This window comes from Equus przewalskii, chromosome 12, assembly GCF_037783145.1.
Source record: "Equus przewalskii isolate Varuska chromosome 12, EquPr2, whole genome shotgun sequence".
Lineage (NCBI taxonomy): Eukaryota > Metazoa > Chordata > Mammalia > Perissodactyla > Equidae > Equus > Equus przewalskii.
Window position 1 is genome coordinate 2,079,751 of NC_091842.1, and position 26,463 is coordinate 2,106,213.

The following is a 26,463-nucleotide window of genomic DNA, read 5'->3' on the forward strand; positions in this document are numbered from 1 at the left end:
GCCGGACCCGGGGTCCTCGGCGCGGGCGTGCGGGGCAGGGCGCACCGGGCAGGGCGCACCGCGCGGCCGCCACCCCACCATGCTCAAGCGCTGCGGCCGACGCCTGCTGCTGGCGCTGGCGGGCGCGCTGCTCGCCTGCCTGCTGGTGCTCACCGCCGACCCGCCGCCGCCCCCGGTGCCCGCCGAGCGCGGCCGGCGCGCGCTGCGCAGCCTGGCGGGTCCCGCGGGGGCGGCCCCGGCGCCAGGGCTGGAGGCGGCCCCGGCGCCCGGAGCGCTCTCCCGCGAGGTGCACAGTCTGTCCGAGTACTTCAGCCTGCTGACCCGCGCGCGCAGAGACGCGGGCCCACCGCCCGGGGGCGCTCCCCGCCCCGCCGACGGCCACCCGCGACCCCCAGCCGAGCCGCTGGCACCCCACGATGTCTTCATCGCGGTCAAAACCACCAAAAAGTTTCACCGCGCGCGCCTCGACCTGCTGCTGGAGACCTGGATCTCGCGCCACAAGGAGATGGTGAGGACCCGCGGCCTGGGCGGGCGGGAGGGCTGGGTAGGGGGTTGCCGTCTTGTCCAGCTGGTGGCAGTATCCGATGGGCGCCAGACTGCATCTCTGTCCAGCCACTGGGAATATCTGGGGGGCGGTGACGTCAGTCCATCGCCTCCCAGCCCAGTTTGCCTGGTGGGGCCACTCTCCCCATGCAGTTATGGAAGTGTCCAATGGGGACCCATCCCCAGCCAACTTCCAGAGCCCTGGATGGCATACGCTGACCCCACACCAGCCACCAGTGCTTGGGGTTGGTGCCTTGTGATGCTTCTTGCCCCCAGACATTGGAGCACGTTAATGGGGTGTTATTGTCTCTAACCCTCTCCAAGGCAGATTCTGCATGGGGCGTCCACCCTGGGGAGGAAGGCTCTTTTCCTTAGAGGTGGAGTGTGGGGTTAGGGTCCCTGGCTCTGGGCGTCCTCTTCCCGTCCCAGTCATTGCTGAAGATAATCTGGAGTTAGGGTGGGTGTTGGTGGGCCCTGGAGAGCACATCTCAAGAGAAACAGCACTGGGTTTCGGGGTCTCTGCGGGGGACCCTCTCCCCGAGGTGCAGGAGTCTCTGGAGCCGGGAACCTTGCGCTTAATACACCCGAGCTGCGCATCGACTTCCTACACACACATAATAAAGACACACCCCACTTTGAAAATCTCCCTCGAGGCTGCAGCAGGACGGTTGGGTTGGGGCGGGCGGGACGGACGGAGACAGAGTGTGGGCCTTGCAGAGGGAAGGGTGGCAGGGGAACATCCTGGGGCTGGGAGATTCAAGGAACTGACTGGGCATTTGGGGTGAGAGTCAGGGACCCTTGACTGGGCTCGGGGGTCAGAGCAGACCCCACACCTCTTCCACCCTGTTTAAACTCTCGAGGCCTGGGGCCTTCTGGCCTGGCAGGGCCCTTTTTTGGGGCAGGGTCCTGGCAAGGTCATGATGGGGGCTAGCAGGCAGGGTCCTCTCTCGTCCCAGAGTGGGGAGGGGGCCCTGGGAACCCCCTGGCAGCCTCCTGGGAACGCAGCGTCCCTTTCCCAGGGGCTCAGTGGCGGGCGGGAGGGGTGGCGGGGGCCGTGGGTTTTGTTCGGCGCCCAGGCCGTTAGGATTCCCAGCGCCCGGCGGCTCTCACGCCGGCCGCTTGGGCAAGGTAACAAAGCCCCTTTCTCCAGCGGAGAAAGGCGTCCGGCCTCTTGTGTGCAGCTATGCGCTCCATGGGAACCACCGCTGGCGTGCTGGCCACTCAGGTTGCCTGGCGATGAGGGGGCCTACGGTCCCCCCCCCCGACACATCCCTGACTGACAGCCCTTGTGGGGCACCATCCCTGAGCCAGGCACCCCCACCCCCAGGACTCTGCCTCCCTGCTGTGTGACCTGTGGCAACATTCAGCCCTCTCTGGGCTGACACCAGCTCTGAGCACCTCTCATCTTGAACGTTGGGGGCTTTCTCTAGTAGAAGGGATGTGGTCAAGGGGTCTCAGGTATCAGTTCCAGCTGAGCTAGGTGATCTTGGGCAAGACCCAGGGCCTCTCTGACCCTCAGTCTCCTCATCTCTGAAATAGGGAAAGCACTGCCCTTCCAACAGAGTGTTGTAAAAGAAGACTGGAAAAGCTGGAGATGCAGGGCATCAGCCCAGAGGGCACTCAGAGTGAGGTGGGTGCTATCACTCGCCTGGGCCCTGAGCTCCCAGCTGAAGGGCCACTCAGGTTTCCTTCTCGCCAGCTGACCCCCCACAGAAGAGGCCAAATCTGCCTCCAGCAATTAGTTCAGGCATCACAGCAAGCAAGAGCCCCTCCGATGGGGTATTGTGGGCCAGGGGTCCTTGAAACTGTCACTGCAGAGGGTCCTTCTTTCCCAGCCCTGTGCAAGGGTGATTCAGACCCAGTCTGATGGGGGAGACTCAAGGAAGTCAGGGCTGTGGTGGGGGAAACCCAGAGAGGCTGTGTAAGCCGAGACTGGGCATCTGACCTATGGCGGGGGGGGGGGCGGGGGGAGACTTCCTGGAGGAGGTGCCATTTGAGCTAGACTGAGAGTAGAAAATACCCAGAAAGGGCACTCTGGGCATCACGAACACAAGCGTGACGGATGTGTGAGAAACTTCCAGCGACTGGAGTGACCCGGGGAGGGGCAGGGGGAGGTCAGCAGGGCCACACTGTGACGGGCCTTCAAGTCCAGGATGAGGGACTGAGCCTTTGGCCCACACGTTCCTCCCCAACCCGTCTCAGGAGCGGGCCAGGCTGCAGCGGCTGCCACCGCAGCGGCCACAATTGTTGGGGGAGAGCTTGGCATCCTGTGTTTCTTTGAATCGCAGCTCCAGGAACAATGCCGCTTCCTGTGGGTGTCCCCCCGCCCGCCCCCAGCCGGCCCTGCCGCCCTGGCTGCCCTGCTCTTCCTCCTGCAGCCTACTTGTCGTCCTCGGGGAAGCGGGGAGGGGGCCCCGGGTGTGTGTGGTGGGGGGGGGTCGTCTCCGTCCCTGGAAGGCACGGCCAGGCTGGACCAGCATCACCTCTGCCCCAGGGTCTGGGCCTCAGTTTCCTCACTCCGGTAGTAACAGTGCCCACCTCACAGGGCCGTTAGGGAGATGAAAGGAGAGAATCAGTCTCTTTGCTTTGCTCTGGGCATGCCCATTGTACGGAGGGGGAAACTGAGGCTCTGAGCGGTGGGCGAGGCCCGGGGCAGCCCGTCCCCTCCTCTCCCAGTTGCTCTGATGCGCGGGGGCGGCGGGAGGGTGGGGAGGCTGGGCACCCTTGCACTACCGCAGCCCCACCCTCCCCAGCACTCCCTCTGGGCGGGCGGCCTGGCTCTCCCCAGCTGAACAAAGGTGACTTTAATCTCTGTAGCCTTGGGCTGGGTTTTTAGGGCACCACCAAAGCGCGGGAGAACAGGCCTCGCTTGATCTCATTAAGAAAGCATTTTCCTTTTAATCCAGGGGCGCAGCGGCGCGTCGGCACCGGCCAGCCTCAGCCTCCCACGGCATTCCTGGGCTGCGCTGCCGGAGAGCGGGCTGGGGGCCGGGGGCGAGTCTGTGCGTGCGGGCCGCCCTGGGGTGTCTGCTGGGCTCGGGAAGGAGGGGGTGCCTGTGTGGATGGGGTGTAGATGGAGCCTGCCGCCCCCTTAGCTCTAAGCCCATGACCCACAGCCTGTGGCCTCACCCGCGTGCCCAGATCTGGGGTCAGGCTGGACAAGCAGCTGGGGCCACCCAGGTGAGGGTGGGCCCCCCGCGTGGGTCCCCCAGGTCCCTGGGTGTGTACTGGGTGCCAGGCTTGCACATGCTGGATCCTCCCTCGGATCCATTCATACAGAGAAGGCAACTGAGGCCTGGTGGGCATGGAGGTGGCGGTCTCCTGCTGGCGCTCAGGCTCCCCCCCACCCCCCCCCCGCCCCCATCCCGCCTCCGGGCTCCAGGCTTTGCGCTCGCCGTGCCTGGGTGCGCCCGGCGGCACGCGCTGGGCGGGCGGCAGAGGAAGGAACATTCTTCCCCGTGTGTGGACGGGCCCAGGCGGGCGCCGGCAGCTCCTGGCCCCGCCCTGCGGCCCCCCTTCCGCAGAGCGATCCTGGCACGGATGGCCCTGTACTGGAAAGGTGGAGGCTTCATGTGGCCTTGGGCAAAGCCTGTCTCTCGAGCCCAGCTTTCCTCGCCCCAGCAGCAGGAGGGGGTGCCGGGCCGTGTGGCTGCGGTGGGCACCGACCCGTGGGCTGGGCCCTCTGTGATTTCCCGCCTCCACCCTGCTGGCCGTCGGGGTCTTCACAGAACAGCCGTGCCGCCTCGGCTCAGAGAAGGTGACCTGCCCGGCTGGTCACACAGCCGAGAGACCGCAGTGCCGGGCCGCACCTCTGCCCTGCCCTGCCCGCCGGACCTCGCGCCCAGCCCGGCCCAGTTAACCAGGCCAGCTGTATGGTAATGGGCAGCGCGGCCACTCCCGCTTAACGCGGCCGAGTTAAGGCCGCCCGGCGCCCCTCGCGGCGCGCGCGGCCCGGACAAAGCTGGCGGACAATGCCTGGTGATTCATCCTCCCTCCGGGCCCTTTGTCCGCGGGGCCTTGGCAGCCGCCCAGCAGAAGCCTTTGTCCCCGACTGATTGAGACTTGGCTTCCCAGAGCCGACCTCCTCCGCTGTCCCCCCACCGCCCTCTGCCCCCTCCCGCAGCCCGGGCGGGTGCTGTGTCAATAAGGGTGTGTGCCCCGCCAGGTGCGCGGGCCGGGCGGGAGCCGGTTACCTGGCGGGTGGGCGGGGCGCCCCACCTGGCTCGTGCCGCCAGCAGCTGCCGGGCGACCTTGGGCCCAGCTGTCGACGTGGGGGGTGGGGCCTGCGTGAACCCCAGCCCTGCTTCCACTCATGTTGGCACTTGAGCCCTGCTCTGTGCACAGGGGGAAACTGAGGCCCAAAGACGGGGTGGGGTGGTGGGGGGAGTGCGCGGGATGGAGTGGTAGCTGCTGAGACCCCAGGATGCCCAGCCCTGGAAACCCGCCACGGCCCAGGGGTGGGGCGCACAGGGCTGCCTGTTCAAGGCTGTGTTTCTCCTTCCAGACATTCATTTTCACCGATGGGGAAGATGAGGTCCTGGCCAGGCGCACGGGTGAGCCCAGGGCTTGGGGAGGTTGAAGGGGCTCCACTTCCAGGAGGAAAGGCTCCCCTCCGCCCTCTCACCCCCGCCCCCTCCCCCCCGGGAGAGGTCACAGAGGCCACGGGCTGGGGAGCGCAGTTTACTCAACGGGTTTGCTCAAGGGCCCGCCCCACCACTCGGCCCCCCCCTAATTCTCATGCAAATGAGGCCCTTTCAGCTCCCCGGGCCCTTTGAGCTGATGTGGCGGCAACAGGTGGTCGGTGCTGGGAAAAAGCCGCCTGAATGGGCTGGGGCGGGGCGGGGACGCCCCGGGAGGGGGTTGGGATGGTGGAGGGGATCACCAGGCCTGGTGTCCTGTGCTGGGGAGGGGGCTGAGGAGGGAAGCCGCTGCAGGGCACATCTTGAACCCAAGGTGCCATGGGCCAGACAGCCACCCACTCTATCCTGCTCTGTCTCACGGGGGGCCTGCTGTGTGACCCCAGGCCAGGCTGCCCTCTCTGAGCCAGCTCGGACCCACTTAACAGCCCCTTCCCCTTGTCCACAGGCAACGTGGTCAATACTAACTGCTCGGCTGCCCACAGCCGCCAGGCCCTGTCCTGCAAGATGGCCGTGGAGTACGACCGTTTCATCGACTCGGGGAGGAAGTGAGTGTTGGCCTCTGGCCGGGGCCCAAGGAACGTCCCCCGCTCCAGGCACCTGCTCTGGCAGTACCCGCCCCTGGCACGCCCTCCTGACGGCCCTGCCTCGCCCGCAGGTGGTTCTGCCACGTGGATGACGACAACTATGTCAACGTGCGGGCCTTGCTGCGGCTGCTGGCCAGCTACCCACACACGCAGGACGTCTACATTGGCAAGCCCAGCCTGGACAGGCCCATCCAGGCCACGGAGAGGGTCAGCGAGAACAAGATGGTGAGTGCTGCACCTACATACACCTGGGCTGGGTGGGGAGGAGGCGGGAGGCACCCTCGTGGCTTGGGGTGGGGGTGGGGTCTCAAGACGTTGCCCTCTCCCGCAGCGTCCTGTCCACTTCTGGTTTGCCACCGGTGGGGCTGGCTTCTGCATCAGCCGCGGGCTGGCCCTGAAGATGAGCCCGTGGGCCAGGTGAGTGTCCTGGGGCACAGGTGAGGGTGCCCCACCAGCCAGGTTGCCCTAGGTCCCAAGGTCCTCCCAAGTGAGGCCTGGCTGGGTTCATCCTCCCAGCAGTGGGTGTCCCCAGGCTCACGTGCCTGGATGGGTTGAGTCATGCCCTGCCACTGGCCACTTCTGCCTACCAGGCACCAGAGGCTGTTAGCACTCGGGCCCATGCACCATTGGGCAGGACCCCTTCCAGCAGCCCCCACTGGCAGAGAATCCTCAGGCTGGTACAGAGGAGGGTGCTGTGCTGGGGCTCAGGGAAGGAGGCAGCTGTGGGCAGGAGAGACTATTAGGGACACAGACATGGTCTGCACTCTGCTCCCTGGGGGCACGTCCACCTTCTCTCTGAGCCTGGCTGCTTTGCTCTGTGCTACATGCTGCCCGGCGGGCAGCCAGCTCCCGCCTCCACTCACCCGTCCATCCCTTCCCGCCCACAGCGGGGGCCACTTCATGAGCACGGCCGAGAGGATCCGGCTGCCGGACGACTGCACCATCGGCTACATCGTGGAGGCCTTGCTGGGTGTGCCCCTCATCCGCAGCGGGCTCTTCCACTCCCACCTGGAGAACCTGCAGCAGGTGCCTGCCTCGGAGCTCCACGAGCAGGTGCGCCTCCCGCGGGGGCCCGGGAAGGGAGTGTGGACCAACGGGAGCCCAGAGGAGAGAGCCCAAAGGAGAGCCGCTGGGCCAGAAGGGGAGGGGCAGATCCGAGAGAGGAATGGAGTGGGGTGGAGGAGGAGGGTGCGGAGGGTAGGGGAGGAGGATGTGGAGGGTGGGGTCACATTTTTTAAACAGGGGGGTCAGAAAGGGCCCTGCTGTTGGCTGCCACCCAGACCCCTAATCCTCCCACCAGCGTGGACCCTGCTCAAATCCTGTTGTCCATCCTTCCCGTCTTTGTCTTCGGTGCCACACACCTACCCTGCACTTTTCGGGTCTTTTCCTGCCTCGGTGGATGTCCTCTCACCCACGGCTGGCAGCTCTCCCAGCCCAGCCGGAGCCCCCACTTTGGCCTTATTCCCGGGGTTTGCAGAGCGGGTGGGCTGCAGTGTGCCATGGCCCACAGACCTTCCTTCTTGGACCGAGGAGGGGCAGGAGGCAGGGCTGTTCCCTCGTTCAGAGCCACATGGGCGGCCCCTCCAGCATCCCTCCGCCCCCTCCACGCAGGTGACCCTGAGCTACGGCACGTTTGAAAACAAGCGGAATGCCGTCCACGTGAAGGGGCCCTTCTCGGTGGAGGCTGACCCATCCAGGTGAGGAAACTGAGGCCCAGCGTCCCCTGTGGGTCTGGTGGAGCTAGAGTTGGGAGTCGCTATAGACAGTGCCCCCAAGAGTCCTGCTCAGGGTGGCGCAGGGCCCCCCCAGTGCTGTGGGTCTGAAGATGGGCGCTCAGCACCCCCACCCCACACGGACCAGCCCCCCACTCTGTCCTCACAGGTTCCGCTCCGTCCACTGCCACTTGTACCCGGACACACCCTGGTGTCCCCGCACCGCCATCTTCTAGCAGCCACGGCTGAGACCCCGTCCCTGGGCGCCCCTGGTATCCAAAGGGCCCGGGGACCCCTGTGGTGCCGCCCTGGCCTTGGCATTCAAGGCTCCCCCAGGGCTGCACCTGCGTGCGCGCGTGTACTGTGTGCCCGACCATGTAGCAGGCTGCTGGGCAGCTCTGCTCTGCCCAGGAGTGCCCCTCGTCTGCCTTTCCAGAGCCCGTGCCCCGGCAGAATCTGTGTGTCAGAGGTCGCTCTGAGGGCAGTGTAATTATTGCTACTCTTTGCGGGTCTTGGGGCAGCGTGAGATCAGGGGCTGCTCTGCTGAGCGCAGGCCCCATGCTGGGGGCGCCTGCACCCTGGGATCCCGGCCCCAGCCTCAGAGCCCCCAGGACCCCTGCGCCATGCCCCTCCCACTGAGCTCGGCGCGGGCACTGTGGCTCAGAGTGACAGCCACCCCAAGAAGCCCCCGTGGCCGTATGGCTCCCCTCCCCGCCCTGCTGGGGGGCTCTTCAGGTGGGGGGACCTCTCCACCATCTTTCCTTTGTCTCCCTCCGTGAGGGGGAGTCAGAGCTAAGCCTTATCTCCTCTCCCCAGTGGAGAGAAAGTCGCCCATAGTGGGCGTGTCTGTACATATCGTGACAGTATTTTTTTACTGTGCCTGTTTTTCGAGAGGGGGTGGGTAAAAAGTAGGATGTTTTTGTCTTTGTGCTCGGGGGTGGGGGGGGGGCGGGGGAGGGTGTTACTTTATCTTTTCTGTGGATCAGAAAAAGCAGAAGCCCAGCTTGGGATGATCTTCGTTGCTAAAGCTGGTGGGAAGGTCTCGCTCTGTGTATTTAAATGTGGCCGCACCCGGCAGCAGGCCCCTCGCCGCCCTCCTGCCTCGTACCTGTCTCCTGCCCGGTACCTGTCTCCTGCGTGCCTGGCCCCGGGGCTGTGTTTTGTCTTCTGTTTTTCTTTCTGCAAAGACATAGCTAGGAAAGCGAACCATAAGGGAAAAGTTCTCAGGGAATTGAAGCGTGGTTGCTATGGTGACTCCTTTGCTGTGAATAAAGGTGGTCTTTGGGGCAAGCCGGGGCTCCTGGTCTTGGCTGGAAGTGGGGGCCGAGCTGCAGGTCCGCCAGAGGTGCAGCAGGCAGTGTGAGTGGGGGGGTGCATTTGCAGTTCTGTGGGGGTCAGAGGTAAAGAACCCCCCAAGCCGACTCTCTGGGATCAAAATAGCTCCTTGCAGGTGCCTGAGAGGCGTAGCCAGCCCGGGCGCCCAAGGATGCAGTCAGGAGGGTCCCAGCTAGGGGGCAGCCCTGAGGGTCTGGAGCCCCAGCCTGTGCCAACCTGGCCCGGTGACCTCCGTACCTGGCTTCATCCCCGTCACAAGCCCACAGAGGTCATCGTCCCATTTTGCAGATGGAGAAACTGAGGCTCGGAGCAGTTACGCCAAACTCAGGCAGCTGGGCTGGTGGGGTAGTGAAGAGCTCAAACTCAGAGGTCGGGTGGGCCTCGGATCCCGGCCTCCCCTCTTTGGCGCTGCGTGCACCCCCTCCTCGTGAAAGGGCTTGGTGCCCACACCGACCTCGGGCTCGGCCCGCACTCCCACCTGAACAGGTCCCGGGAGAGCGGGGAGGAGTCACACAGCTCTTAATTTCTACGGAAAGCAGCTCCTCGGGGCCCTTTCTTCCTCACACAAGGCTTTGTGGGTGGGCCGGAGGTGGAGGGGGCTCCAGCCCAGCAGGGGAACCCCCCCACCGGCCCTGGCAGGCACGGGCAGCCCTCGCTTCCTCTTTCTCCAGCTGAGCCCTAGTGCCCTGCGGCTGGCTCTGCTGGCTCCTGCCCCCAGCTGCCCCTGCAGGTACCTGCTCTGTAGGCTTGGGCTGCAGGGTCCCTGTGACCTCCATGCCCCCCACTCTGGTCCAAGCTTAGCCTTATCGACACTCGGAAGCCAAGTCATTCGAAAGGTGCCTCCCTTCCCCACGGCTGACCTGTGGGGGCAGAATGCCAGCCTGCCCCCACCAGACATGCTCACATACTCGGCACCCCCAAACTGGTGGCCAGGGAGGGTCCCTGCCTCCCAGCCCTTCCTGGTGGCTGTCCCAGCCTTGGGGCCGACTCGCTGGGGCCTGACCCCACCTCGGCCCTGCACAGCCCTGAGTCAGCAGAAGTGGTTTCCAGAAGGCCACGGGGCAGCTGCCCCAGGGGGTGTGGGCAGTGACTGGGACTGTGGGAGGGAAGGAGGGCCTCCTCCACCATCACCCAGCCTGACCCCTGTCTAGGGGGTGCCCCCGGACTCGGCTGCCGTCATCCCCCGGCACCCACTGTGTGCCAGGCTGGGTGGAGATGGCGACCACATCTCATCGGATGGCACAGGGCCCATCCTCCGACGAGGAAGCTGAAAATGAGCAGGAGGAGTCATAGCGGAACCACGGCCGGCCGCATGCGGGCAGAGGCCTGGGCCTCCTTCCTGCCCGGTGAGTCAGAGGGCCCGGCTGCAGACCCAGGGCCCCAGCACGCCCCGGGCAGCTGGCATCAGCCTCGGCATAGAGGTGGCGGCCACGGGGCACAGGTGTGGAGTCGCAGCAGAGTTGGGGCCATCCAACTGTCCCATTGTGGGGAGGGGGCACGGAGTGGGGACAGCAGAGCAGAGAGTCCGGGGCGGGGTGGGGAGGAGGTCTTGCAGCTCCCGCAGTCTCCACCTCCGTCTGAGAAATGGGGACAGGTGTGAGGGCAGCTGAGTCCACGTGCTCTGCGCCAGGGAGGGGTGGCGAAGGAGCAGGGGCCAGCAGCGGGGCCCTTCCCTCTTCTAGACAAGTGGCGAGGGAGGCAGGGCAGTTCTCCCTCCTTGGAAGGGGAAGTGGGTGCAGGAGGGGTCCCACGGGAACTGGGCAGCCGGTTTTTTCCATCTGCTGCCCTCGGGGTGTGAGGAAGGGGGCCTTCCCGGAAGGATGAGTCATGGAGCAGACCGGGGACCTCGCTTCTCCCCACGTACCGCCAGGGCGGCCCTGCCTCACTCTCTGGTGATGCACCGTGGGCATCTAGCCCCTCCCAGACTGCCACTCATTTGTGGGCTTCCAAAAACAAGAAGTCAAACCGTAGCCTTGGGGCTGCTGGGTGCTCCGTGAGGGTGGCAGTGCTCCCCCCAGCTCCCCGCTTCTGTGCTGCCAGGCGGGCCAGGGGGTCTGGGAAGGGCTGAGAGGGGTGCCAGGGTGCGGCCCCTCCCTGCTCAGTTGAAACACACTTCCTTTGACTGAGGCCATCCCGGCTGACTTCCTGGATGAGGCACACCCAAGCTGGAGTAGGAAGGCTTTGTAGAGATGGAGCGGGGAGAGGAGGGTGCCCTGGGTCCCAGCACAGTGGGGGCAAGGGTGCCAAGGTGCGGTCCCTCAGGGTGCCTGGAAGGCTGGAGACAGGATGGCAACGCTTTCCGTCTCCCTGGCCCTCCCCCGGCCTGGCCCACTCAGCGGCAGGCAGCCAGGGCTTTCCATGAGGAGGTGCAGGAGGCCAGATCCTGGCCGTGGCTTCAGCCACTGTTGCCCTCTCTGGGCCTGGGGTCAGAGGGGAGAGGGGTGGCCAGAGCCGGCCTCTTTTTGTCCGTCAGGCCAACCAGCTGGTCCTGCTGTGACCCCCGGCGCTTGCCCACCCCAGCCTCACCAAGTGTTCTGGGAGGTGACCCCTCCCCAAGCCCTTTCTGAGCCCAGGGCTGGACCCACCAAAGGTTCCTGGTACCTCGCTAGGAGGGACCTGGGGACCTGAGGGCTCGTTGTCCCGGCCCCTGAGGGTGCCCAGATTATGTCGCCATGCTGAGTTTGGGGGCTCAGACACGCCCCTACTGCCTCCGCCCCTTTCGGGCCTCGGGACCCCCTCCGCGGACAACCTGCCACGGTCCTTGGGCGCCGGCTGGTGGCAAGAGCTGGAGGTTCCTCTTCCAGCTCGAGTCGACTTTTCCCAGGACCCCCGCCCGGATCTAGGGGTGCAGCCCTCGTGGGGCAGGAGGAGACAGACGTCTCTGCAGCCCCGAGCTTGCTCCCCAAGTTCACATCACGGATCATAACGTTAGTGCCGGTAATGGTTCATGCAACGTGTCTCCTCTCAGGAGGCGAGCTTGAGCCGACTGCTGAAGGCCACCCCAGGCCGCCCTCCTGTGCCCTGGCTCCGGGGCAGGGCTGGCCGTCCCCCACCCCGGTGGAATCTCGGATCCTCCACCCCGGCCCGATGACCGCTCGCCTCCTGCTCTACTGCGGTCACAGCTGAGCCCCAGGCCAGCAGCATGCGCTCCCTGGGAACTTGCTGGGAATGCAGATTCTCGGGCCACCCCAGCCCATCGGGAGCTCCAGGGTGGGTCCCTGCACTGTCTGTCCACCAGCCCGGCCCTGAGTCTCATCCTGACCACCCAGTGCCCCCTGCTGGGCACTGCCCTCACTCCTGGAGATGTTCCTATGGCCGCGGGGCGGGCAGACCCTTCTCTCTCCCTTCCGACCCTGTGGGAGGACCACAACATCTGCTGCCCACACCCCCACCTCCCGCCCCAGCCTTCTCCACCCCTGTCGTGGGTATCAACCGGCCCCCTCTTTCTGGGGAGATTTTGGCTTCTGGCTCTGGCCCTTCTCTCCATGCTGCTCTCGCGTCCGTTCCTGGTCACTCTGGTGTCCATTGTCCTTCCCACACCCTTGGCCTCCCCTCCCCCGACACCCTGCCTGCCTTGGTCCCCACTCCACTGTCACTCCCCAGACGTTGCAGCACCCCACTCTGCCTCCACCTCCTGTCTGCCCAGCTCCCTCCCTCCCCTGTCCTGACCCCCGCTGGACCCGGATCCCTCACCACACCCCTTGCAGGCTCATCCTTCCCTGGCCTTAATCCCAGGTCCAGTCTCGACCTTGAGCTCACTTTCACCTCCCCTGGCTCTCTCGCTTCCACACTTTGTCTCGGCCAAGCCTGCAGTCTCCGACCTGTGGCACCGAGCCCTCTGCCTCCTTGGCGCCCGCACCTGGGAGGCTGGAGGGAAATGCTCCCTGCTGGCTGGCCAGTCCCACCCTGAGTTCCAGACCAGGAGCCCCAGGGGCCCTTGCCACCGTGGCTTTCCCACGGCCCCAGGTGACAGCTCGCACCTTCTCCTCTCTCCCCACTTCCTCTTCAGCCTCCCTCTGTTTCCTGAGACCCTCTGCCACCTCCACCCCGACTCCACCCCCGACCCCCCTGCCGGCTGCCCAAATGCTCTAACCACTGGGCCAGGAGGAGGGGGCGCGCACCTGTCTATGGCCAGCCCCTCACTGTGACCTAGGTCGCAGCCCCTCTTGGCAACTCAGGAACATCACCCCGCCATTGATCCTCCCCTCTTGCCTCCTGCATCCATTCCATGCCTAGGGGATCGTTCCCATCAGCCTACCCGACATGCTGCTAGTTCCCGTCTTAGTGCGCACGCACACACCCACACATGCACGTGCGTGCACGCATGCACACACACACACACACACTTCTCCAGGCCTGCCCCTCCAGCTATCGCTCTGTTTTTCTGCTTTGCAGCTAAATTCCCCCAAAGGGGAGTCGCTTCTTGCTGTCCCCAGGTCTTTCCCTCCAGCCCCGTCCCTGCTCTCCTGAGCCAGCTGTCCGGCTTCATCAGACCTGTTCTTGTCCAAGACGCCAATGGCGTCCATCCAGGTCACTGAATCTGCCGGTCACTTCCCAGTCCTCGCAGAATCTGGCCTTCAGCAGCATGTGATGTGGTCCCTCATGCCTCCTTGACCCTGTCTTCATGTGGCTCCCAGGACACCCACTGTCCCGGGCTTCCTCCCACCTCACTGGTCACTCCCTCGCCCTCCCAGACCTGGTCCTTGGTCCTGCTCTCTCCTCTTCAGCACCCAGTCCTTGGGGGATGTCACCCTGCCTCGTGGGTGACATTACAGTACCTATGCCAAAGACTCCGGCCGACCAGCACCACCCCGAGCTCTCTCCCGAGTCCCAGGCTCGTCCATTCTGCCACCTCTCCACACCTGCCCTGGGGTGTCCAAGGGGCCCCTTAGGCTCAGCATGTCCAAAACTGGACCTCTGACCTCCCCCGATCCCATTTCAATTTATGACAATACATGCCCCCAACAGCTCAACCCACACCCCACACCCACACACAGTCTGCTGGGAAGTGCTGTGGCATTGCTTTCCAGAACCCAAACCCTTCTCACCACTCCACAGCTGGCCAGCACCCTGGCCTGGGCCGCCCTGAGCTCTCGCCTGCATTGCTGTCTCCAGCTTCTGCCCTGGTTCCCTTCCCAACTCAGCAGCCAGGGCGATCGTGTTAAAGTGAATGTGAGGCCATGTCAGCCTGCTCAACCCCTCCATGGCTCCCACTTCTCTCAGAGGCAATGTCAAAGTCCTTACAAGGCCCACAGGCCCTCTGCCATCCCCCCACCTTAGCTGCATCTCCAGCCACTCTCCCCCTTGCTCCCTTCACTCCAGTCACCCTCGCCTCCCTGCTTGAATGCACCAGGCACGTATCTGCCTCAGGGCCTTTGCACTGACTGGCGGTTCTCGCTGCCTGGAACCCTTTCCTCAGATATTCTCGAGACTAGCTTCCCGTGGCAGGCAGAATAACCGCCCCCAAAGATGTCCATGTCATAATCTCCAGAACCTGTGACTATGTTACCTTACATGGCCAAGGGGACTTTGTAGATGTGAGTAAATTAAGGACCTTGGGATGGGGAGATGATCCTGGATTATTTGGGTGGGCCCAATGCAATCGCAAGGGTCCTTACAAGAGGGAGGCAGGAGGGTCAGGGTCAGAGCGGGAGATCTGAAGGTGCCACACGACTGGCTCTGAGGATGGAGGAAGGGGCCATGAGCCAAGCAATGTGGCAGCCTCTAGGGCCGGATGTCGTTGTACCCTCCCTGATGCATAGACAGGGAAACTGAGGTCCGAGAGGGTGGGATGTGCCCAGGGTCTTTCCCTCGTGGCCCCCGGCTCTCCCTCCAAACATGGGCTTTCTTGCCTGGGCCCAAATGTCCCCATTTACGCTCCTTACCATGTGGCGCCCAGGAGTCCCAGAGCTGCAACCGTCTCCACCGCTGGGGGCTCAGTTTCCCCCCTTCAGAGCTCATCTCTCCTGGGCCCCCTTTGGCTGGGAGCTAGTCGATGGGAGACCACCGGGCCTGCTGCTGGTGTGTGCTGGGAGGCAGGGGCTTTGCCCGGCGCCCCCTCCTGTGCCTGAGCCTGTGTGCCAGGCAGGGGACACAAACACTCTCCTGGTCCAAATGTGCCTCCGCAGATTCCAGGGGGTCCTAAGGGCCTTACTGTGAAGTGGCTTGGTATCGCCCTAAGTGGGGATGGGAGCCCCCCCGCCCCCCCGCCCCCGCAGGGCTGTGTCCTGGATTATGTGGCACCTGCCAGCCCATTTCTCAGACGAGAGCAAGAAGGGCCACGCCTACCTCGGAGGGCGGGGGAGGGTTCCTGTGCAGACCCCTAGGAAGGACTCCGGGGAGGCCAGGGCTGGGGGAGTGGCCCGGAAGCACCGGGAACCCCGCCTCGGTGGGGCGTCGGGAAGGACAGGAGTTACCACAGCGGGGGCTCAGGAAGAGTTCCTCCTGGGGCCCACCATTCTCCCACCTGGCCCCCTCCAGCACCCTGCCCTGGGCCAGGCCTGTCACCTCTCCTGGTGGCGGGAGGGACCTCCGCACCCCCATTCCCGTCCCCTCAGGGCCCTCCAGTACATGTCTACATTGCAAAGAGAGGCTTTACAACGTCAACGAGACCACCGTCCCCTGCCGAGACCCTGCGAGGGCTGCTGGGCAGACCGGACGCCCCGCCCCGCCCCGCCCCGCCCCGTGGGGCCACGCTCATCCTCACCCTCTCCCCGCCCACCACGCCAGGCCCCGCCCACCCTCGCCCTCTCCCCGCCCGGCCCCACCTTGTCCCGCGAGGCCCCGCCCACCCACGGCCCTCTCGCCGCCAGGCCCCGCCCCCGCCCCCGCGTGGCTCCCGGCCCCGCACGTGGCCGCTCTGCCCACAGACTTGGGGGGGAGCCAGAACAACTCAGGAAAAGAGGCCTGTTTTTTAAAATTTGTTTATTTTAAAACATGAAACCCAAGCTGAATAGAAACCACAGAAATTACATTGACGAGATTTTTAGTATTTGCCAAGAAAAATAAAGCCCCCAAAGAAATAAAAAATCAAACCCCAAACCCAGTTTAAAAAACAAAAAAACACACAGCGACAGCACATACAGCCATGGCCCTGCGGAGGTTGGAGGAAAATGAAGAGGCTCGGGCCTCAGTCCCTGCTCAGGAGGCTAAGTGACAAGCGGGGGGGGGGAGGGGGGGCCGTGGGACCGGGTGCAAGGGCCAGGAGGGAACTGGGAGGGTGGGAGTCTTAACAAAACTATACCCAGATATGTTATATGTAACAAATATAAAGTGATGCGGCACACAACCATTACGGCTCAACAAAAAAAAAACCCACAAAGGCCCTAGTCTCACCCGCCCCACCCACCCCTCCTGGGGCTGGCAGGGGTCCTGGGCAGGGAGGGGACTGGTGCTCCGTCTGCACTTGCATAGTGACATGGGGTGGCCCTGGCAGGGGAAGGGTCTGGGGCTTCCTACCAGGCCCTCCCCCTCCCCAACCCTGCCCACCAGGCCAGGGGAGAGGGAGTGGACACCTGCCCAGAGGGCCCTGCCACCTGCTGCCCAGCCCGTTGGGGGCTGGGCAGGGGCAGCCACCCTCCAGCCCCACAGCACCCCTTCCCCCACGTGGTTAAAGACCACCCCCCAAGATGCAGCAGGGCCTGAGAGGCGCAAGGCCCACTGGTGCAGGGTGGGAGTGGATATGAAGAGGTCACCGGGACGGGGGTGGTTAGGAAAGGGGCCCGAAAACCCAGAAACAGAAAACCAACGGCAGGATGCGCTCCCTCTCCACGGACTGAGGCTTGGGTTTGAACCCCTCTTGACTCTTCCCCTTTTCCTTTATCCAACCTCGGTGAGCAGAGGGAACGCAGGTGGAGTCACAGACGGGGCAGCACGCGCACACGACGCGCGGTGGACACTGAGCACAATGCCACCTCCCATGCTATGTACATTCACATCGCGGCCCCGCCCGCCGGCCGCGGCAGCCATTTGTGCTTCTGAGCGGTGGCGGGGCGCACGGCAGCACCCGGCCAGGCTGCTGACGCCCCCTCCTGACCTGGGTGGAGCCCAAAAGAAAGACTGGGCAGGCCTCCTGTGGCCTGGTAGGGGCCCAGAACAAGGGCCAGGCAGCCCCTGGAGCACAGGGCCCTGTAGTGAGGTGTGGCCATGTCCAGGGGCTCAGATTCAAGGCTCAGGGCCCCAGGCGCACCTGGGGCACCTCCATATTTGCCCACCCACTCCCCTCCCCTCCCAGGGCGGAGCAGACGTGGCCTGGCCCCCACCCTACCCACACTTTTGGTCCCAGACACCAGCACAAAGAAAGGGGGACCGCAGAGGAAGGGAAGGCAGCCTCCCTCAGGCCTGTCCAGGGAAGGGGTGCTGCCCCCTGCTCTGGGGGAAGAGACCATGTGTCTGTAAACTGCCAGGCCAGCTGCCTGTCCCCCACTGCGGGACCCCAGCCTGGGCCCTCACACGTGGCTGTGGGTGGTCCTCTGCTGCCCCTGGCCAGGCACACAGACCAGAGCCCACATCCGGCCTGTCCATGTCAGGCTGGCTGGGCCAGGGCTGGCAGGGCACTTCCTGTCCTGGTTTGGGGGCGGCCCCACCCTCCACGGCAGGAAACAGCAAACATTGTACACTAAAGCCAAAAGCACCTTAGGGAAGCCTTGCTCCCACTTCACAGGCGGGCAGACCAAGGCCGCAGGGACCTCGGTCCTACAGCCCAAGGGACATTCGTTCCTGAGGACACGGTCCTCCTGAGGCAGCACTGCCCCGGGGAGGGGTCTCCAGGCCCTCAGGCTGCCTGTCGGTCTACACGCCCGCCCCCAGCAGCACCCCAAGAAAAAACGGCTATTCCAGCCTGACTCCCAGCCGGCTGTCCTGGGCCTTGTCTCTGGCCTGGACTCGGGGTCATGCTCGCGGCTCTGCCAGGGGCGTCCGCGGAGGCTGGGGTAAGGTTAGTGGTTAGTCCCAAGAGGGGCAGCAGGGGCCGAGGGCGCGTTCACAGCCAGCTCGGGTCCAGCCCTCGAGGCCGGGCTCCGGGGCACAGCGCCTGTCCTGGATGGAGAGGGAACCGAGAAGGCAGTGCCGCTTGGCCCGCAGCTTCCTGCCCTGGAGATGACAAATGTGGTTAGTGCAAAAAACGACCCAGACGGAGCTGCCAAGTCTCTGGGGTGGGGGAGGGGGTTTGGCACCAAGAAGACGGCCAGCAGTGAATGAGCGGCCTGGGCTCGGCGTGGCACCTGCTGTCCTCCTGCCACTGCAGAGGGCTGGGTGCCACGGGCAGGGCAGGCGCTGAGGGAGAGAGTGACAGTGGACAGGAGGCAGAGAAAGGGGGCCTCCCCGTGGAGGCTTCGGGCAGCCGTCAGGAGGGGGCCTGGGGTCAGGCGGGGAAAGAGGAGGAAGGAGCTCCAGACACTGCAGAGAGAGGCGCATGGACAAGCCGCAGGAGTCTCCACGGTGGGGAGACAGACGAGCGGGCGGGCACACCGCCGTCCCCCAGATGCCTGGCACAGACGGGGCCCTGCGCTGCCTGCAAACCAAGAAGCGAGGCCCAGAAGCATCGAGGGCACACAGGAAAAGCGTCAGAGCTGCAGGAGGGAAGGAGCGGGCTGGGGTGCGAGGCCAGGAGGCTGCAGGGTCCGGGGGTCAGCGTGCTGCAGAGGGAGCGTCAGGGACACAGCACCGTCGTGTCCGGCCCAGAGCAGGGCTCTGGGAACTCGAATCCTCAGAGGCAGAGGGGCGAGGGGGGTGGGGCCGGGAGGGCCCGGGCTTTGGTGGCAGCGCTGCCACATGTCCAGGTGTGTGACCCAAGGAGAGGATGCAGGCCCAGAGCTCTGCGTCTCCACCGGCCTGGGGCTCATGCCAGGTAACCCCACGCCCCTGCAGGAAGAGGAGGGGAGGGCAAGGGGCTGCAGAGGTGCCCACAGCGGCCTGGCGACGTGCAGAGGGTCCGGCGGGCAGCACGGATATAAGCGGCAGTGCTGGCACGGGAAGGAGAGGGCGGTTGGCACGTGGGGCGGTGGCTGGCCCGGGCGGTCTAGTGCCCGCTGCTGCTGGAGTCGGGGCGAGGCTGGCTCGTGGCGAGGTATTTGGCTCTCATGCTGGAGGTGTACTGGAGGGAGACAGGGAGGCAGGCAGTCAGCAGGGTGGTGGATGCGGCCAGGCTCAGGCCTTGGCGGGGTGAGCCAGAGGGACCCCTGGGGTAGGACAGGCGCACAGCAGACAGAGTCCTTGGGAAGGGGCTCCAGGAGGGGCCCGCTGGCCCAGAGCCTAGCCTCTGAGGCCTGGCTGGCTGCGCCAGGGAGCAGAGGGCTGGCCGCCTTGGCGCAGGTGCAGGATGGGGAACGTCTCCCCTTCTGATGAGATGAGCACTCAGGCCCCTGTTGTGGGCATCTGGGCGCTAGGCCTGGCAGAGCTCTGCCCCCACCGGGAGCCGGAGCTCAGAGCCTCCCTAACTGCACTCCTCACACCCAAGCCCTGAAGGCCACACACAGGCTGCTTCCTCCCACGGCGCAACCCTGGCTGGGGGGCCAGGAGGAGGGCGTCACGCAAGGGTGCAACTAGGCTGTGTCCGAAAGTGGGTCAGATGGTCCCCGAGAGCCCAGACAGGCAGGGTCACGGGCCACAAGGATGAGGAGACCCCACGGCCACTCTGCCCTGCCAGCCCGGGAAGGAGGGCCCCAAAAGCTGCCCAGGCCCCTCAGGCTGGGTGGGAACCAAACTGTGGGCTCCTCCCGGGTCACAGAGGCAGTGACAGGGGGCCGGGGGAGGGGACGGCCGGCACATCTTGACCACCCCTCATCCAACTGGAAGCATGAGGGCCTCGCTTAGTGCACATGCGTGAGTGTGTGCTCACGAGGAACACACATGGAGGAGATGTGTGCGACAGCCAGGCAGTGTACGAAGGGCCAGACGCCCATAGGCGATGGGGACGAAGGCCAAGGCATGTGCCATGTGCCAGTGGTAGGAGCCTGGCAGGGTGACCCAACAGCCACACACTAACCCTGCTGACCCCTGGGAGCTCCAGCAGCCAGACTCCCCACACCACAGTCCCCACATCAGGAGGGACAATGTCCCCTGGGCCCCAAGAGCCCTCATAGAACTCTTGGCCCAGGAGAAGATTGTGCGTGCCCATCGGGCGGCCACGGAGGGCATGCCTGAAGGAGGAGCAGCAGGTGCCAAGAGCCATGTCATTCTGTGGACATGCGGCGGGGGCAGGGGACAGTGGGCAGCAGCCCGGACCCCAAGCAGGCATGCACGGCACCATGTGGGGATGGCTGGGAGGAGCTTGCACGCTCATCTGCACACACTCGCGTGCGCTTCCAGACACGCAGGGCGGCATGAGGGCCGGGCCTGCTGGCCGCAGCCCAGGGTGCTCACTCACCCGCACTCTGACTCCTGAGCCCAGGCACCAAGTGCAGGCGTGCACGGGGGCTGGGTGACGGTCTCCTCGCTGGGAGGTGACACGAGGGGCTGGGGCCCCTGCAGCTGGGCTGGGGGTTCTCTGGAGGGGCTCACTGCCCCTGAGATAAGGACGCCAGGCCCAGGGCCAGCAGCAGAGCTGGCCCCACTAGCACTGAGCTGACAGTCCTGGGGCACGTCGGCTGGTGAGGGGTAGCAGGGAGCACAAGGCATGGAGGCACAGGTGGGTGGGCAGTGCAGGGCAGGGAACCCGGGGTGGATCAGTACCTGTCACTCTGAGGACACGGCCACCACAACGTTCGGGCACTGTCCATGGGCTTAAATTGCCAGCCTGCATGGCTGCCAGAGTCCAGGGCAGCCAGATAGCGCTAGGAGGGCCCGGGGTGGGAGGGGCGCAGGAGAGAGAGAGAGAGAGAGGGCAGCCTCAACGCCAGGCGAGGGCCCGGCCCACAGCAGGCCTCAGGGGGGCCAGAGCGGAGTGCCGATGAGGAGGGCAGCCTAAGCGTGGCAGGACGGCCTGGGAGCCCGCACAGCCCTGGTCCAGGTCCAGGGCACCCCAGGCCAGCTCTGTGCTGCACAATGGGCATTTCTGAAGACAAGCGGCCTGCAGCCTCTCTGGCCCTGTCCTTTGTAGCCCACCACCTCCAGGAAGCCCACCAGGCCTCTGCCTCTCTGCAAAATCCTTCTGTTTGGCACCAAACCACCGCGTCCCCTTTTCTGTGTCTCACCCCCAAGACCAGAGGGAACAGCAGGCCAAGCCAGAAGACCCAGGGGCCGATCCCAGGTCGAGCTCAGGAAGCCACGGACGAAAGAAGAGGAAGCAGAGCCGGGTAGGAAGAGAGAAGTCAGGCCCCCTCGGAGCTGAGCTGACCCACCAGGCAGGGGGCTCCTGGCTGCCCCCTCTGGCCCCAGGGCACCTCAAGGCCGGCTTGTGAGCCCACCCAGCCCCGTCTACTCAGCCAGACGCCCACCCGAGAGCCCTGGCTGCTGGAGCTCCCACTGCCTGCAGGGCCTGCACTGCTCGTGGGGCCAGACTAGACCACCAAGGGGGTGGGGCGGCGCCCCCACCCAGGCCTCAGGTCCCCTGCCCACCCTCCTGCCCCGAGACTTACTGAGGGCGGTGGGGACTCGCGCCCGATGAGGGGGGTGTTCTCACAGCGGGGGTTCTGGAAGTTGGCATTCTGGCTCCTGAGGCGGGAGGAGAGCGGCTGTGAGTGGCCACTGGCCTGTTCTGGAGCCAGGCAGACCTGTGCGTTCTTGTCACCACCCTGTCTGCAGCCCAGTAAGCAAGGGCCTGGGGGTCCTGTGACACCAGCACTGCAACAGGGCTCTGAGTGGACCCACGGCTGCCACCTGCCCGCCTTGGCCCAGCCAGAGACTGCCCCCACCCGGCTGCCTGCTCCCCGCGGGTTGGGCCGGGCCCCAGACACAGAGCAGTCATCTGGCCGAGTGGCCTCCCTGTGGCCTTGACCCAGGTTTGCCCGGGATCAGCAAGCATTCAATGCCAGGCTGACCCCCACAGCCTGGGCACCCCCAGGGAGGCCCGTCTGAAAGCAGCCCCGACTATGCCAAGCCCCTCTCCTTCCCGCTGGTGGCCCAGGCAGGATCCGCACCCTGTGCCCCCGTGGACATACCCGCTGGCCACACTGAGCCCCATGCAGCCTGGCCCGGAGCCTGGCTCCGCCTGTCCCCGCCCGGGCTTCCCCTTGCTCCTGGCACGACTCACATGTACTCGGTGACCGGGGCGTTGCTGACAGTGTGGGCCGCAGCCGGGATGCTGGTCTCACTGCCGTAGCTGCTGCCACAGCTGTACAGACTGGGCATGTGCACACGGTAGAGGCTGTCGTGCGCCTGCCGCGGCCCTGGGGCAGCCTCCTCCTCCCCGTCCTCGTCGGGGCCTCTGCAGGAAGGGACACCAGCACAGGCTCAGGCCCAGACACGAGGAGGCCAGCCCCAGGACCTACTGGCGTCAGCTCCGGTGCAGACGCAGCTGGTCCATCCCAGCTCGGCCACGTACAGGCTAGGGACTGTGGGCAAGTGACCCTGCTTCGTCCTCCGTAACACGGGACACCCAGGAACCTGTACCCCGGCCTGCACAGAGGGATGCTGACTGTCAGCTTACTGAAAGGAGGGGACAGGGCCCCTCCTAGGGAGACACGGAGGGCTGGGGGGGACCCTGTTTCAGCTTTCAGCTCCCGCCTGCCCCTGGGAGGCCTGAGCCCAGTCCTCCCCACGCCGCTGCCCTCTGGCTCTCCACCCTCCACTCCACCCAGGCTGCTGCGGGGCGAGGCAAGGGAGCCGCCGGCCAGGCCTCTGCTGCTCTCAAGCGCCACCATACCCTGCCTGGTCCCAGATGGGACTTAGGGCTGCACTGCCTGGTGGTGAGACACAGGTCAGCCAGGCCTGGGCTTACATCCCCCCTCACCACCAGCTGGGTCACCTCAAGCAGAGGGTCTCCTCGCTGTGTTCCTTGTGGTGAGATAAGCAGGACACTGGTAGCACTTGTCTGAGCACCGACTCCAGCCAAGCCCAAGGCTGAGCCCTCACAAGCAGTGGCCCATCTAGTGCTCCCTGACCCTGGAGGGTGGATTCTTATACCCCCACGCTACAGGGAGGGAAGTTGAGGCCCAGCGTGGTTACATGACTTGCCCACAGTCACCCAATGAGTGAGGGTAGAACCAGGATCTGAAGCCAGACCATGTGGTTCTAGGGCTGTGCTCTTAGCCACCCCCTATAGCTACCACCTTAATCACCACCAGCATCATCACTACCACCACCACCATACCCATGCCCATTACTACCATCATCTCCATCATCACCATCATACCTATGCCCATCACCACCAGCACCACCATCATATCCATGCCCATCACCAGTATCACCACCATCATCACCATCATCACCATCATCCCCGTCACCATCATCCCCACGCCCATCACCACCATCACCACCATCATCCCCGTCACCATCATCCCCATGCCCATCACCACCATCACCACCAGCATCATCACTACCACCACCACCACCATCAGCACCACCACCACCATACCCATGCCCATCACCACCATCATCTCCATCATCACCATCATACCTATGCCCATCACCACCATCATCTCCATCATCATCATCATACCCATGCCCATCACCACCATCATCTCCATCATCACCATCATACCTATGCCCATCACCACCAGCACCACCATCATATCCATGCCCATCACCAGTATCACCACCATCACCACCACCATCATCACCATCAGCACCATCACCATCATCCCCATGCCCATCACCACCATCACCACCATCACCACCATCATCACCATCACCATCATCCCCATGCCCATCACCACCATCATCACCATCACCACCATCACCACCATCATCACCATGCCCATCATCACCACGACCATCACCATCATCGTCACCATTACTATCACCATCATCATCATCACCATCATGACCATCACTGTCACCATCATCATCACCACTGCCACCACGGGCAGCACCACCATCACCATCATACCCATGCCCATCACCATCATCATCACCATTACTATCATCATCACTATCACCATCATCATCACCACCATCATGACCATCACCGTCACCATCATCATCACCACTGCCACCATGGGCAGCACCACCATCACAACAGAAAATAACAGAGTAGAAATCCAAACAAAAGAAAGGGATCTGAGCTGAGCTACTTGCCATCCAAGCTGGGCCAACAAGAAGCAGTCACAGCCCAAATGGGAGGGGAGCTAATGGGTCTGTGATATGCACTGTGGGGGCCCAAGAAGGGAAAGGGGCCTGGTACCCTCATAGAGCACTCATGCCAGTACTGACGGGGGAGACTTGAGGCAGGGGCCACCAAGACCCCTACTGCAAAGATAAAGACACAGCAGCCCCATGGGAACTAGCTGCCATCCTGGTCACCCACCTGAGTGGGCCATGGAGGCACGGCCACCAGGGTACTCCCCGCAGAAGCTCTGATTCCCCACAGGCAGCCAGTGGGTCCGCCACCCCCAGCCCTGTATACTTGCACCCAGGGGTAGGGGGACGGAGGAAACATTCTTTTTTTTTTGGAGAAAGATGAGCTCTGAGCTAAAATCTGCCTCCGATCCTCCTCTTTTTTTTCCTGAGGAAGATTAGCCCTGAGCTAATATCCATGCCCATCTTCCTCTACTGTTTTGTTTATATGTGGGATGTCTACCACAGCATGGCTTGACAAGCAGTGTGTAGGTCCGCACCCAGGATCCGAACCAGCAAACCCTGGGTCACCAAAGTGGAACCTGCAAACTTAACAGCTGTGCCACCGGGATGGCCCCTGGATGAGACATTCTGAGCCCACCCAGTCAGAGGCGTGGAAGGGCATAGGGCGCAGAGCCAGCACAAGGAGGCAGGAGACCCCGGTTCTGCCTGCCTGCTCTGGTCTTGCGTGTCATGTCCCCTGGGGTGGGAGCTCCTTTAGGCTCAGTTCCCATCTGTGAAATGAGGGTGCTCATCTCGGACCCACCAGCCTCAGAGTCGCTGCAGAGGCTTGGAGAGTGTTAAGAGGTGAGGAGGCATCTGTCCCTGTCTCTGGGGACTAGAACTTGGAGGGGTCCAGAAGCACATCCTTGCATGCTGTGCAGCCTGGGGCAAGCTCCAGGACCTCTCTGAGCCCCTCACCTCTTCTGCTGCCAGGTATGAGGGACGCTGCAGACAATAGAGCTGAACATGAGGGCTGTGACGAAGGAGAAGAGGGCCAGGTAGATGAGGCCCTCGACGCCATCATAGCAGAAACCTGTCAGGGCCTGCACGTAGTCCTGGGGCGGGGCAGGGACGGGAGAGACAGGAAAGCAGGATGAGATGGAACACGCCCACAGCCATGCCCGGCCCCAGCTCCTCCCTCCGCCCCCGGCTGCTCCTCCTGCCTCCCAACCGCCCCCCCAACCCTGCTGCTCCCCCCACCCCCGAGTTGCTCCCCATGTCCCCCACCCCCGTCGCTCCCCCCGCCCCAGGAGGCCGGTTCCCACCAGGTGCAGGCTGCGGCAGTCTACGAGGGCAGTGAGGTGCTGCAGGTTCACCTCCGTGCCGTTCAGCACCTCCTGGACTCGGAGCAGGGGGTCCTGGGGGCATGCACACGTAAGGTCAGCACTGTGCTCAGCAGGGGGACCCGAGCATCCACAGGTCTCCTGGGAGCCCCCAGTCTCCCTCCACCTCGTCCCCTGCCATGGAGACCACCCTCGACCCCGCAGTTGACCCAGACCCTGAGGACCCTGGGCTTTCAGAAACGAGGGCCCCAGAGTCGGTGCCTGGCCTCAGAGGGACTGCTGAAGACGCAAGGACAGAGAGGAGAGGGGCCCACAGACGTCTGCTTAGAGCGGACACCACTGTGCGTCCCTTTAGGACAACAGGAGGAACAGCAAACCTTCACGGGTCTCCCGACGCAGGCCTGGGTCTCTTAAAAATCATGTTTTAAGGAACAACTAAAGACGAGGGGAAATTTTCATGGTATCTTGTGACAAAACATTATCCAAAATGCTCTGTGTAGAGCCCGATCCATGTGTGTGCGCACGTCTGCCGTGTGCACGTGTCTGCCGTGAGCGCATCTGCCGTGTGTGCCCATCTGCGTGTGTCAGCCGTCCCTGTGCACGCGTCTGCGTGTGCGTGTCTGCCGCTGCACTCGTCTGCCGTGTGCACGTCTGCCGTGTGCGCGTCTGCTGTGTGCACGTCTACTGTGCGTGCGCGTAGGTCACCTCCACCTCACAGCTGACAGTGGCTCCTCCAGTCTCTGCCTCTTACCCCACGTCTCCTAAGGACCCTCTGAGATCCCAGAATGGGTTTCAGGATAATATGACCTACGGTTACTGGCTGAATCGTGTCCCCCCAATTCACAGGTTGCAGTCCTAAGCCCAGCCCCTCAGCATGGGATGGCATTTGGAGATGGCGCCTTCAAAGGAGTGACTAAGGTCAGATGAGGTCACTAGGGTGGCCCTGCTCCATCAGGACTGAAGAGGAGATGGGGACACAGACACCACAGGGAACCACCACCAGCCCCTCAAATTCCTCAGGGGGTGCCCCAGCCCTGAGAATCGAGGGGGTGGGGGGCTCTTCCTTTGCTCCTGCATCTGTTTCCGTTAAACCCATTTTTTAATACAAACAGTAGGTACGACTTTTAAAATAAAGAACAGAATGGTTTGTTAAAACCCACCGGCAACCCCAGGGAAGTGGAGGGCAGGTCCCGAGTGGGTCTGCAGCACG

The 26,463-nt window shown here is 64.1% G+C and overlaps 2 protein-coding genes across 5 annotated transcripts in view; one reads left to right on the top strand and one right to left on the bottom strand.

The window, feature by feature from the left end:
• On the top strand, nucleotides 1-26,380 carry LFNG (LFNG O-fucosylpeptide 3-beta-N-acetylglucosaminyltransferase). 3 transcript variants are annotated; one of them, XM_070566157.1, is made up of 8 exons: nucleotides 1-508; nucleotides 5,048-5,096; nucleotides 5,629-5,728; nucleotides 5,839-5,992; nucleotides 6,099-6,184; nucleotides 6,655-6,820; nucleotides 7,379-7,464; nucleotides 26,100-26,380. In XM_070566157.1, the coding sequence occupies exons 1-8, from the start codon at nucleotides 80-82 to the stop codon at nucleotides 26,110-26,112; spliced, it is 1,083 nt and encodes a 360-aa protein (XP_070422258.1). In that variant the 5' UTR covers nucleotides 1-79; the 3' UTR covers nucleotides 26,113-26,380. The 3 variants fall into 3 exon arrangements, with proteins under 3 accessions (XP_070422258.1, XP_070422257.1, XP_070422259.1); XM_070566156.1 differs by lacking the exon at nucleotides 26,100-26,380 and adding an exon at nucleotides 7,649-8,769; XM_070566158.1 differs by lacking the exons at nucleotides 1-508; nucleotides 26,100-26,380 and adding exons at nucleotides 2,077-2,173; nucleotides 7,649-8,769.
• TTYH3 (tweety family member 3) overlaps nucleotides 15,722-26,463 on the bottom strand; it is a 31,924-nt gene continuing 21,182 nt past the window's right edge. The window contains exons 10-15 of one of the 2 annotated variants that reach the window (XM_070566153.1): nucleotides 25,236-25,328; nucleotides 24,889-25,025; nucleotides 21,944-22,117; nucleotides 21,330-21,405; nucleotides 20,485-20,585; nucleotides 15,722-18,907 (exon numbers count right to left, since the gene is read on the bottom strand). In XM_070566153.1, the coding sequence (XP_070422254.1) occupies nucleotides 18,892-18,907; nucleotides 20,485-20,585; nucleotides 21,330-21,405; nucleotides 21,944-22,117; nucleotides 24,889-25,025; nucleotides 25,236-25,328 (597 nt within the window). In that variant the 3' untranslated portion in view covers nucleotides 15,722-18,891. The remainder of the gene's footprint in view (nucleotides 18,908-20,484; nucleotides 20,586-21,329; nucleotides 21,406-21,943; nucleotides 22,118-24,888; nucleotides 25,026-25,235; nucleotides 25,329-26,463) is intronic. The other variant, XM_070566154.1, reaches the window with a different exon arrangement.

What these genes read in the sequence shown, in the direction of transcription:
- LFNG (XM_070566156.1), top strand. Translation starts at nt 80, where the DNA reads ATGCTCAAGCGCTGCGGCCGACGCCTGCTGCTGGCGCTGGCGGGCGCG. An exon ending in TCTCGCGCCACAAGGAGATG is followed by an intron (nt 509 to 5,047) that starts GTGAGGACCCGC and finishes TTCTCCTTCCAG; the next exon opens with ACATTCATTTTCACCGATGG. An exon ending in AAGATGAGCCCGTGGGCCAG is followed by an intron (nt 6,185 to 6,654) that starts GTGAGTGTCCTG and finishes TCCCGCCCACAG; the next exon opens with CGGGGGCCACTTCATGAGCA.